At 45.6% G+C, this 13,962-nt stretch overlaps 1 protein-coding gene across 1 annotated transcript in view; it reads right to left on the bottom strand.

The window, feature by feature from the left end:
- The window catches only part of Tmem132d (transmembrane protein 132D), a 618,857-nt gene that overhangs the window by 327,768 nt on the left and 277,127 nt on the right, over positions 1 to 13,962 (bottom strand). Inside the window, exon 3 of the mRNA XM_087903615.1 lies at positions 3,255 to 3,401. Coding sequence (XP_087759741.1) covers positions 3,255 to 3,401 — 147 coding nt within the window. The remainder of the gene's footprint in view (positions 1 to 3,254; positions 3,402 to 13,962) is intronic.

Raw genomic sequence — 13,962 nt, 5'->3', positions numbered from 1 at the left:
TTTAGACTTGTATCCTAATGCATATGTTAACAGAGACAGTCTCATTCCAGACTTTATTAGAATTTATCGAGCAATTATAGGCATCCTCCTGCATACCAAGCACTTCTCAGATGCTCGGGACATAGCTGCAAACGAAACATGATTCTGACACCAAAGAAGCTTCTGATCTAACTTCTTCATGAAGTTCAGTCGGCAGACCTGTCATATTAGGACCCCACACTGTGTGTGTGTGTGTGTGTGTGTGTGTGTGTGTGTGTGTGTGTTGTCATCCTATAAAAGGTATACACTATCAAGTTGCACAAGCACATCACTAGCATGTGATAGACACATGCTTAATATACTGTGCCCTCACAGTTATATAAGGTACTTCATACACAGGCTCATGCATGCCTGCATTTCCATTATCTGTCCCATAAATATGAACCAAGCATTGAACAAGAAAAGTTCTCCAAATGGGCGGCATTATGACACTACATTCTTCATAAGAAAATACCTGGGTAGTATGTCCAGAGTCTTGTTTCTTAAAGGAGACATTGACAGAGGCACAGCAGAACAGCCGACTGCTCCACACGTTAGAGCACCCAGGGATGGCTTGGAGAGGCAATGTACTACAAGTTCTGGGCTGTCAGAGTCAGAACCGGGGGAATTGTATGAGGAGGTGAGGGGCCACCCTCAGAGTGCTCTGCTCTTCCCTTCTGTGCCCAAGACGAACTCGGCCAATTGTAATGAGAAAATACAAAGCATAAAGATAACAAAATAATAATGTATGGTGGTCCAAATCCCATTGTATCCATGGGCAACATTACTGCTACTATCAACGAGTTATGGTAGATGGCAAACAATGGCATGAGGGAAAATGAAAGTACATTAGCTTGGACCCTTTTCCCCACTTGTCTCTCCTCTTGTGGTAGAGGATTAAAAACATATATTTAGCAAAGCATCTAGCCATCAATCCATCCATCATCCATTATCCATCCACGATTTCACTCATTTATCAATTCATCTGCCTGTCCATTCATCTACCTATCTAGCTAGCTAGCTAGCTATCTGTCATCTATTCATCCATCTATCTGTCCTTCATCCTTCCATCCATAATATATTCATCTAAATATGTATCATTTACTTTTCTTCTGGTTGTGGCCAAATACCCCCATAAGGAGCACCTTTAGGTTCTGTGGAATAATCCTTCCGTACACTGTGAATACCATTATTCTTATTGGTTAATAAAGAAGCTGGTCAGCCTATAACAAGGCAGGATAAAGTTAGGCAAGACAATCAAACTGAGGATACTGGAATGAAGAAGAAAGGAGTCAGAGGCGTGGGCAGCCAGATGCAGAGGGAACAGTAGAAGGATGTGTTATGCTAATAAAGGTACCACCATGTGGCAGAGAATAAATAAGACATATGGGTTAATTTAAGTGTAAGAGTTAGCTAGTAACAAGCCTGAGCTAGCAACCAAGCATTTACAATTAATATAAGCTTCTGTGTGGTAACTTGGAAGCAGCTCCCAGGATGGGAAAACTCTACCTACATTAAGGGACAAAAGATTTCTTTTGACTCATAACTTATGTAGGGAAAAGATCCATCAGAGTAGAAAAGGCAAGAGTGTGAGGTGGACTGGGCATGGTGGTGAATACCTTTAATCCCAGAATTTGGGAAGCAGAGGGAGGCAGATCTCTCAGTCTGAGGCCAGTCTGGTCTACAGAGTGAGTTCCAGGACAGCCAGCCAACACTACACAAAGAAACCCTGTCTCGAGAAAAGCAAATAAACAAACAAGAGTGTGAGGCAGGTGGTCACATTGCATCTGCAATAAGGAAGTGGAGAACAGACAGGAAGCAGAACCTCAAGGCCCACCCCTAGTGATCTATTTCCTTGAGAAGTTCCCACCCCCCCCCCCCCAAACAAACCAGGAGCTGTGACTCATTGTTCAAACAAACAAGCTAGCCTATGGAGACAGTTCACATTCAAACCACAATGCCATCTATCCACTCATCCATCCATCAATCCCAAATTCCACACCCACCAACCCCTCGGCCCACTGCGCTCCACTTTCACAGGTATCTATCTGTCTAGCCTCATGATGTTGCTGGCTACGTGACACAAAGTCACTTTACATGAGGATGGTGCTCCCTTTGCAAACTGGCTTTCTCTCATGGACACACTGGGCCAACACCATATGTAAGACCAACAAGTTCTTTTGTGTGACCCATTCCTACTACAGGGCAGAGCACAAACACCAACTTCCTCTTTTCTTCTCAATTTTTTCCAGTCATAAAAAAGGAGGAACACAGACAGGAGCTGCTGTAGGTGACCCAGATTTCCCCCAATTAACATCAGGTAGTGGAGCATAGGACGAGACTCAAGACAAAGTATTCCTGACTTGGTTTCAAGTGTTTTTGATAATGAATGGGTAGAAGTCACCTCCATACCATGGGAAATAACTGTATTTTCCAAATACTAAGTTTTGACATTTTAAACTGCGCTCCAGGAACAATGCGTTACCTGCCTAGATTCATCCTTTGATTTTTTTTTTTTTGGTTCAGTTTTTCAGTAATAGGAAGATCCAGAAGAAACCTAAAAGTGACAAAGAAAATGTATGTGACCAGACTAGGAATTCTCCGAAGCCACAAATGAGGTTCCGGGAGAGGGGAATAAATCAAGAAGTCCTAAGTCGCCAAGCCGTTCTTTGCCCAGCTGTGAATTGCCGGTTTCTAATTTGGTGGCTATCAGAGGCAGATCCGGGTTTTAATTTCTCCCTAGAGTGATTCACGGTTGCCTGTAATTCCACAGCAGGTGGCTCGCTGTTCCATCAGAAAGTGCCTGTGCACAAATACGATCATATGCATTACGTTGACATCGGCCCCGGAATGGTGGTCGCATACACCTGCCTGCAAAAGAGTGAACGCTCCCGTGTTTAACACATGTGGAAATACTCACGTGGTAAGAGATAACCTCACCATCCTGACACCTCTGATATGAATGGAAAGAAGTGTCAACTTCCATTACTGTTAGGTGCCACTGCATGGAGAGGCCCTGACACGGGGGAAAGTTTCTATGGCCCAGTGTGGGTCCACTACGAACAGGACCCCGATGGCCCCCATCTGGAAGACTCCACCTATTGTACCCGAAGGCAGTAATGACAGATTGCACACACCACATACAAATCACAATGAAGTCAGCTAGCCAACTTCGGAGCAAGAGGAAGCCACCATGGCAGAGACTCTGAGCATAGGGCAGGTCAGGTGGGACTCACCTCTTCTCTAAGCCAGCAGATTTCTTCTGACAGATGAGGACAGCTGGTGCGTACTTCCCAGTATACTCCGAGCTCTGCTTGACATCCCAGATGGCAGGGCTGCTGGCTCTTACCCCAATGATGCTTACTCCTTTCTTAACCTTGGCCCTGTTGGAGACAGGAAGCACATGATTGAGACAGCCCTGAGATACCCCAGGTCCAGGTCAGCAGTGGTACCAGGGACGTGGTGAGCATTTGCACATTGTAGCTTTGCAGGGACGGGCTCATGGGGAATTAGGTTTAAACACAAATTTGTAGCCATCTTCCTATCTATCTGTCCTAGCCCCCCACCCCCACCCCAGCCCTCAGTCATCCCTACTTTTACAGAAGGAGCTAGGAAAATATGCTGGCCTTCAGCAAACATCTGTTACCTATGGAAATGGAATGTCTCTATTAGTTAAAAGACAACACACAAAACAACAGCACTAAAACCTACCTGGAATCCTTTATGGCGAGAAAACCAAATGAGAACCGGAAGTAAACCAAATATAGAGAGGTAGCATTCATAGGAGAGCACCTGCAGGGGGAGGGTCCTGAGCACAGACCAGATCAGGCACTACACCTGATGTCCCCAACAGTGTCTGAGCTCCACAGACAAGCACTGAGGCTCAGACAAGTGAGGGGTTGTTCATGGGCCCCTGCACATAGAGGTGCTGGGCTGAACAAGGCTAGCCAACCTCTATGTTTCTGCTCCTTCCTGACATTCTTCTCACCTTTGTTGCCATAATCACAGTCTCCACCATCATCCTCAGAACTGCAACCCCCATCTTCATCATTACCACTATGGCCTCCATCACCAGCATCACCAGTGTCACCTCAATCTCCATCAATATCACCACCACAATCCTGGACGACATCATCATCATCATCATCACCATCATCATCACCATCATCATCATCATCATCATCATCATCATCATCGCCATCGCCATCATCATCACCATCATCATCATCATCATCATCATCACCATCATCATCACCACCACCATCATCATCATCATCATCATCACCATCATCATCACCATCATCATCATCATCACCATCACCATCACCATCATCATCACCATCATCATCATCACCATCACCATCATCATCACCACCACCACCACCATCATCATCATCATCATCATCATCATCATCATCTTTTCTTCTTCCTCACTACCACCACCCCATCATCCTGATCCTCATGACAAACCTCCCTCCATCATCACGACCGTATGCTTCATCATTATCATCACTAATTCCTAATCTTTATCATCACCACCACAACCTCTCTCTTCATCACCATTACCACAATGTCCATCCTGATCGTCGCCACAGCCTCACCATCGTCACCACAATCCCCATCTTCTTCATCATCACTACGGCGGAGCCCTCAACGTCAACAACACTGCAATATCTCCATTACCAACACACCTCCTACCTTCCTCACCATTATCACTATCTTTATGGCCATCGCCACAACTGCCATCTCTTGCATCATCACCACCGCGTTCCACACAATCCTCTGTACTCTGGATCACTTACCACTAACTGGATGCTATTCTAAAGTTATTATAGTTCTATAACACTTCACCCTCAAATATCCTACCAGGTCAGTTACTATGGGAAATCTTCTCCCTTCCATGGCTCCAGAGTAGAGGAACAGGCCTTGAGCCGCAGGAAGGACAACACTCTTGGCTCTCCCTGCATCACTCTGAACTCCTGCTATTAGAGCTGATAAAGGTGAATATATTCATATCCTCTGCTACTCACACAGAGTTGGTTGACTTGCGTCGTGCTACCCAATATCTACTTGTGATTTAGCCAAGGACACCTTCAACAAGGCAGTTCATCTTCCATCCGAGCCTCCATTTATTATCTCTCCCTCCCTCTTCCCTTCCTCCATCACAGAAGGGGCCACATGGCCCCGCAGGCTTTTCTGCAAAGTACAAACACCCCTGCCCTTGCACTGAAGCTGGATAACGGAGGTCCTCTTTGCATGCAAGCCCTTGTTTCTTTCTAAGAAATTTCAAAAGAAAAAAAGACTGCACGCAACGAGAAAAAGCAAAAGGACAACACAGTAATTTTCACAGTTTGATTTACAAACTGCCTTGTAGATTTGAAGAAAGTGTGTTTCCTACTGTGTCTTCTCTTTCCAAATCCTTGGGGAGAATAAAAAGGGCTTAGGAGCTGAAGCACAAGGGATGCTTGGATGCGTCTAGTCTCCTGGGGAGACTAGCAGAAGTCTGTGTCACATGCTCTGTCTTACATCCACATCATCAGAAGAGGAGCCCTCGGTTTCTGTCTGCACCTCTGAAATCCTCAAGGAATGGGGCATAGAAGACGGAGACATGCCTTTTCTTAAGTATTTCTACTTCTATTGGAGACCATTTTATACACACTCTGCAGGAGAGGACCTGAAGTGGCCATGCTCCTGCAAGGCCGTCAGAAAGATTGGCAGTAGCACTGGGAATAGGATCCTGGGAGATCATGGGATAAGATTTCCCACCATTCCTCAGCTGAGAATAGGGGGACTCCTGGGTTGACACTACACAGACAACATGACTCACATGCAGCACCTGGGTCTAGAGGGGCCAGGAATATTGACAACCTGCTGGACAGAGGGCACCAAGGGACTAGTCCCCAGTAGAATCCTGCACTTCTGGGCTGAGGTACACTCCTCTCAGTGTTCAGCGCCGCATACAACATTGCACAACCATTTGTTTGGGGGAGCAAGAGGAGCAAGAGTCATGCTGTGTGGCTTCATGGGGCAAGGATTCTGGGAAGTTGTACCTGGCTTCCTCTGGATATGGCCCATGTCCTTTTTCCCTCTGGTTACTATAGTTTGTGTGCTTTTTGACACATAGAGCTGAGCAGCACACATAACTACAAGGTAAGCTCTCTGAGCCTGCCTAATGACTTGTTGGACCAATAGATGGTTTTGGGGACAGGGCGTTCCCTACTGAAAGACTATACTTTCCAGATCCCCATATAGTCTATGGGAATCATTTCCTTCCCTAGAAAGTTTACAGCCAGAAGCTTCCTGTGGAAAATTTTTCTCATCCATCCATGTAGGTGAGATCTAAGATGCCCCCTTATTTTTTTATGATTTATTTATCTTTTTATTTTATGTACATTGGTGTGAAGGTGTCAGATCCCCTGGAACTGGATTTTCAGACAGTTGTGAGCTGCCATGTGGGTGCTGGGAATTGAACCCTGGTCCTCTGGAAGAGCCGTCAGTGTTCTTAACCACTGAGCCATTTCTCTAGCCCCCCCCCCCTATTTTTTTTTAAGTCAATAAACATAGTTCTGCCTAGAGGTTAGATTTGAATGCCCCCATGTGGCCCTTTCCAGCTCCTTTAGTCCTAATAAAATAATAGGGACAACCCCAATACTCACAGGTAGTCTACAACAGGAGAAATTAATAAGTTATGGTCAGCTCTGGGAGCTAACAGTAGGAGTTTTAGAAACAGATTGTCATGGATAGCATTGCTTCCATGGGGGATACAAATGTGCTTTGTGGGAGTTTTGTTTCTTCTGGAGTTGGGATGGGACCCAGGGCCTTATGCAAGCTTGACAGGCACTCTATCACCAGGTGACATCCCCAGCCCGTGTTTTGTATTTCAAATGACTATACTAGCGGGTGTTTTGGATGCATCCATTCATAAAGGTGAGGTTGATGTACAAGCCTGTGTACTCAGGATAATCTCTGGCTAAATAAGTTTTGATTTCTGCTTTGTGCAAACTCGACTAAATTACAGGCATTCGGGCATGCTGGTGAAGGGGCTGAGGAGATGGCTCAATGAAGAACGTACTTGCTGGGCAAGCATGAGTTTGATCCATAGCGTTTACTTAAAAGCTCGGCACAGAGGAAAGCACTTGGAATCCCAGTGTTGGGGATGAGGAGATGGGAAGATCACTGGGGCTTGCTTGTCAGCAAGTCTGGCCAAATCAGTGAGTCCTGGGTACTGAGAGACCCTATTTCAAAAGTAAGGTGAAATAATTGAAAATAGCCGAGATCAGTGTGGGGGTTTCCATATGTATCTGCGTAGTGTGGCACACACAGAGATCTACTGGTGTAAAACTTCATTCGCCATGGACAGCTATTCTTTTGAGATATGTTAGAATGGATTATAGAGGCTGCCCCAATTACTGTGCGCTGGAATTTTATTGAATCAAATTTGCTTGAAATAAATAGGTCATCAGCCTCTCTTTGGCAATCTTTTTTATTATGTGGAAGGTATTGGTACCTAGGCCTTTGCTGACATATAATGGGCTCATATTCTGCTTAGATTTTATTCCTAAGTAGGTCATTTAGAATTTAGATGATGTTTCTCAGTGAGTGGTCTTTCAAATGTACAGGGTTATTTATTTAATCCATGAATGATCTCAAGTTTTCTATAGCTACAGTGGTTTTGAAGAAGAAATTCTTTCTAAGGTTTATAGCAGAACACTGGATTTGCCTCTCTTACAAACAGAAGGACTTTGCTGAGAACACACACACACACACACACACACACACACACACACACACACACACCTCGTGAATCTGACACAGAGTGGGAAAGAGATGTTTGTTTGCATGGTGGAGGCCCACGCTGTGTGTGAGAATCGCGTACAAATATATGCAAGGTTGGTCACCTGCTCCTTAGAGATAGGTCCGTAGTATTTGCAGAACATGGCGCGCCTGCGTTAATCTTTCTGAAACATTCCTTCCAGAGTTGCAAGTGGCGGCGTGTGGAAGCTCATAGCAGCCAGTTCTTAGAACCCGTGGAGATTGGCATCACTGGGTCTGAACCAAACGCTAGTTCCTTCTTTGTTTATGACAAACGGGTTCGTTATAGTCATTAATGGAAGTTTATAACCCACTTGTGGTTCCATAAATACAGGTTACCCTGACAGCCTCATTACCAGCGATAAACACAGCACTTGATTTCTGAAGACACTTTACTGTAGATTTACATCTAATAACACATCCACCACAGTGAGCGCGGGAAAGCCATAATTTTCCCCAGAGTATGCCCATGCCAGCGAAGGCTGATACAGACAAACCTGCTTGGGCTTAGAGGATGGTGTGCTTTTAAAACATAATAGAATAGGCTGTAAAGTCTAGACATGTGCATTATGTATGATGTATGTATTGTGTATATAGCATATGCACATGTATACCCACACGGCCTCAAACACAGGACTCAGGAACTTAACTCATATAGCCAGGACTAGCTGGCAGCCTGGACACCAAACTGAGAGTCATAGTGGTTATATTTTACTTCCATTTGCCACATCCCAGCCTCTGTCCTCTGTCAATGCTGGGCCTGATCCTAGACCCTGCATTCAGGGTATCTGTCCACCACCTTATAAAAAAGGTTGAGAGTTGACCCAAGTCAACCTACCCAAAAGCCCTCTTCTAGGAATTTACCAAACACTGGGCCCTAATAACCTTCCTATTTCTCTCCCTCCTTGCCACCTTGCTTCTTTCTCTCTGGTCTATGACATTAACATATGCAAATAAGGCTTTCATTATCATATGCAAATTACCATTTAGCTTCAACATCTGCAAGTGATCCATTCTATTGAGGTCAAGACATGCAAACAGTCCTCTAATAGTAACATATGCAAACTGTTCCCTAGTATTAACATATGCAAGTTGTCCCTTAACATACCATATGCAACAGGCCTCGGGCATTAACATATGCAAATGAGCCCTAAATTAATATGTGCAAATTATCCCCCAGCACTGGTATGTACAAATGGTCCCTGTCATTCACATATATAAATTCACCTGAGATTAACTTATGCAAATATCTCTAAATCTAGCTCTCCCAGACAGTCCTTTAGACTATGAAATAGCTACCACTCTCTCACCAAGTGCCTTTCTGAACTGGACCAGAGATGATTAGTTCATCTGCCATAAGACTGACTGAGGTGCTGTCATCTACCCCTAAAATAGGCTTGCTTTGAAAGAAGACATTGCATTTCTCTACTCTAGCTGAGAAATTCACAGCTGGCTTCCTTGGTGGTAGGTGCCTCTGATCCACCCCGATATTCAAGGATCAAAGCAGATCCTGGTCCTGCCATTTCCAGCCCATGGTTTGCAGCACCTCTGTCATGAGCACCCCAGTCACTGGGAAAAAGGCAAGTGACAAAGAACAGGGCAGGGCAGATAGGCAGCACAAACTCAGGTGCACTCACAGTCTACTGAAAGCATCTACCGTCTCAGCCACATATGGCTACAGGTGCAATGGCTTCTAGGAAGCCCGTCCCCACCTAGCTACTGAACCTACTTGCAGTGTTGCCCAAGGAGAGCTAGGACCTCAGTTAAATGTGTCCTATGTCCTAGAATCCACAAGCAGAGCTAAGTCCCCCTGCACCATTGCACACAGCTCCACTACTGCAGAGAAACCCCACCTGAACAGCCACCAGCAGGCACTCAATGCAGGCACATTAATGAATGGTTTGACATGTGGATTAGTAAAAGTGCCTGTATACAGCTGGGCAGTGGTGCCACAGACCATTAATCCCAGCACTTGGGAGGCAGAGGCAGGCAGAACTCTGTGAGTTCGAGGCCAGCCTGGTCTACAAGACCTAGTTCCAGGACAGAAACCAAAGCTACATAGAGAAACCCTGTCTCAATGATAAACAACGACCCCCCACAATAAAAAAATGCCTGCGTGCTCAATAAAAGAGGTACAAAAAGAATGGACGTTAGAAGGGGGATGAAAGAAAAGTAAATTGGGCTCAAAAGGAGAAATTTGAGTATTTTTGTTCCTTGCAAGATTTATTTAAGGAGGAAAGGAGGAGAAGAAATGGAAGGAGAAAATTGAGACAAAGAGACCTGGGGCGGGGTGAGACTCTGGCACAAGTTTAGTGCACAGAGTTCAGAGCATTGAGAGGAAAACCTTGGGTGGCTTACAAGTACAGTGCGTGTGTCCAGAGGATTGTTCTGGAACTAGAAACTAACACTTTGTCAAGCAGGGATGAACACCCTAACATTGTCTGCAATCCACAACCTGCTCTAGGATTCTCTGGAATCTGACAATGGGAGGAAGAAATGGGCCTCCAGGCTGCCTCCTGTTCAAGAGGGAAGACTTGCTGGAAGCACCCTTTCTTGAGATTCAAGGGATAAAAACCTTCCCAGAGCCTCATCTCCCAGGGCACCAAGTCCTGCTAACCACCAGCACCCAGCACCCACAGCTGCACAAAGCTCTTCTGTCTGCAGAACAGCACGGACACTGCTTAGAGTTGGACACCAAGCATAGGGATGGATGCTGTACAGACCTCCTGAACAATGTAGGAGAACACACTCTTCAGTTCAAAGACCAGTAGATACCATGCTGAACTTTTGAAAATGTTTCCTGTCCCTTGTTTTCTCTCATTAATAGTGGTCAAGAATAAAATAAGTTCCATTTTCTGAGGGGTGGTGGCCAGGTACCCCATTGGTAATCAGTCTACTTCTAATTGCTGAGCGAGCCGACTACATTGCTTTCCCTCAAGTCCACATGTTATATAATGGTTATATAATGTTCAGTCCTAGTTCTGTCTTGACACTGGCTAACAGGCATGAGCCTTTCCAGATACCACTATCCATCCTGGGAGAGTCATGCCCCCATGTTACCATGATCCCTTGGAGTGGCATAGAGCCAGATCTTAGACCATAGGGAAAGTCTTTTCTACACCTCTTCCATCCCAACTTGGAGATTGTGGTGGTTTGAATGAGAAATCTCCCCAACAGGCTCCCCTAATTGACACTGTTTGATGTTAGCAGAACCATTTAGAAGGTAAGACCTTGCTGGAGGAAGTATTTCACTGGAGGCAGGTTTTGAGAGCATATAGCCTTCCCGTTTGATCTCTGCTTTCTGTGTGATTGAAATTATGATCTGTCAGCTCCTGCTCTGGCTGCCACGCCATCCTCACCATTCCAAAGATTTCCCCCACTGGAACCATAGCCAGTATAAAGTCTTTTTTCCATAAGTTGCTTTTAGTCACGGTGCTTTATTACAGCAACGGGAAACTAACTAATACAAGGACTATGCCAATTTATGCACGTAGTTAAGAGACACAGACGGGAGAGCGAGACCAGAGTGATCAACACTAGCATGTTCTCCAGCAGGAAACATATTTGAATGTGCCGTGTTGACGTCGGCATATGTGTTTATGAAGCTGGCACTTGCACTAATGAAAGACTGTGTGCTACACACAACACATCCCAGGCAAAAATCAAAAGTGTTCAGATGAAAAATAAATATGTTGAAAAGTAATGGCTATTCTCTCATTCCAATGAGCTCTCTGGCACATCCCCAGGGTGCACACGCATTAGAGGGATGTTCCGTTACCATAGGGCACATTGGTGCTGAGATGGAGCCCAAACCCCACTGCAGGATCTATGTGGTCCAATCTCAGCAAGCGTGAAGGCGATATGGCAGTTTGAATGTAACTGGCCCTCATAAACTCATAGGGAGTGGCACTATTAGGAGGTGTGGCTTTGTTGAAGTAGGTATGGCCTTGTGGGAAGAAGTATGCCACTGCAGAGGTGAACTTTGAGGTCTCATAGGTGCTCAAGCCATGTCTAGTGTCTGAGTTCACTTCCTGTTGCCTACGGATTAAGATGTAGCTTCTTCTCCACTTTCACCTCCTTCTCCAACACCACGTCGCACTATGACGAAAATGGACTAAACCTCTGAAAATATAAGCCATGCCAATTGAATGTTTTTCCTTTATTTGAGTTGCTGTGGTCATGGTTTCTCTTTACAGCAACAGAAGTGGGGGACATCCAGAAACGCTCTGCAGCACCTGCCTGTCAGACAGTTGCTACCTGCTAAAGCTTAAGAAGGAAAAAGCCAAAAGGCCAAGAAGGATTTATTCACCAGGAAGGGAAGACCCTATGCCTGAGGGGGATGGAGCCAAGAAAAGAGGCAGTTGTGTCATCAGGAGAAGATGTGGTCAGAAAAGGATTGTAGCTTCTGGAAGGGGGTGTAGCTTCCAGAAAGATATAGCTTCTCACTAGCTAAGTCCCATACTGCACAACTTGCGGGTAAAGCAGGGATTAACTAAACCCAAAGAGGTCATTAAAGGTAGAGCCTGTGCTGTGAAATCCAGGGAGACATCCCAGGCTGGAGCCCACTCACGCTCTTATTCACAAGGCAATTTTCTTGACCTTCCAAGTTCAGGCTGCCACTAAACCTTTGCTGTGACCATCTTCCCATTATTTCAGCTACTGTGCCACCTTCCCAGAATTCTGCCAGCTGGTCCTGGTGCACAAACATAGTCATGTTGGAAGAATCAGCTTGATGCTATCGGTCACTTCTGAGACTCCATTAGTCCATCAGTGTGTCAATTTACATATGTGTGTGTGTGTGTATGTGTGCACGCGTGCGTATGTGTGTATATATGTATATATATATATATATAGTGTTATATATAGTGGGGGGGGGGCTGTGTGTGCGTGGGGGTGCATGCCCGTGTGTGTGTGTATGCCAGATGAGTGAATGAATGAGCCAGTTGCAGTTAATGAGTGCACTGAGAGGTAAGAAAACAACTGAATGTCCAATGACGACATCCTCACTAGTAACATTTTAGTGACCATTCTCCTACGTACCTCTTTATTCATGCACTATCTATAGTTCTATATAATTAGGACAAAACCCAGATTGGCCACACGGGCATCAACTGGAACACTCACCATCCAGGGAGGTTCTGGTCAAAGGTAGTCTTATGGCTGTGAATGAGGCATGCTGCTGTGACCACAAATTGTTCCGGTTTCTTTATCAGCTCCAAAGGTAACTGAACAAGCCTGATGCAGAGAGCTGCCTGGCTGCTGACCAACCCAAGAAAAGAATATCCAGTGAAGGGAAAGCCCAGCCACAGAGCACTGCAGATGGGCCTCTGCCTGCTTGGAAGACCCCTGATGTTTCTTGGGTGTCAGAGCCTCTGCAGTCCAGCATATGTCAAGAGGCTTCCTTTACCAGTATAGGGATCACTGACTTGTTCAGGCTGCACCAGCGCTTAGAGCTTCCTGCAGCCTTACAGCTCCCAGGCCCAGCTTTTCTCCTCACAACTCAGGGCAAACAAGATGGTCAAAGGTCTGCTTCTCTTCTGGCCTTAGCTCTGGGGAGACGTGACAGAGATGGATGGAGAAGGTTGTCAACGCCACAGTGTGGATGCTGATGAGAGGTGACTCCCCTCTCCCAACAGAATACACTGTCTGGAGAGGACAGTGGCATGCGTGAGCAGGGCCAGGAACCAAGCTGTGATTCTTCTGCTTGGTCACCCAGTGAACCATACAACAGACACCTCCTGAGTCCCGTCTGGCTTTCAAGTGCTTTCCACAGCACTGGGAATGCACAGAGAGGAAGCCATATCCCAACCATTCTAGAGACAGACACAGAGACATGTATGTATGCGTGTGTACACACAGGCACAATGCTGATGTCCCCTGTAGGTTGTTGCCGAGGGCTGGGAGTGGAGGTACTATAGAGAATGTCCTTGACTTATTGCTTACATTCCTGCCAAGAAGCTATGGTGGGCAGAGGGAAACATGCAGACAAGTTGAAGGCTGCCTCTCATTTGATTTGCTCTCTGTCTGGTGACGGGAATAGGGAAAAACAAACAAACAAACAAATTACCCTGGTCCCTATAGAAACTACCATCCAGCAGTTCAGAAGGCTATTTGTTATTGCTTGAAAGTGAA

This window comes from Myodes glareolus, chromosome 2 (genome assembly GCF_982192425.1).
Source record: "Myodes glareolus chromosome 2, mMyoGla1.1, whole genome shotgun sequence".
Lineage (NCBI taxonomy): Eukaryota > Metazoa > Chordata > Mammalia > Rodentia > Cricetidae > Myodes > Myodes glareolus.
Note: the sequence above shows the minus strand (reverse complement) of the source record. Positions and strands in the feature narration are given on the sequence as shown.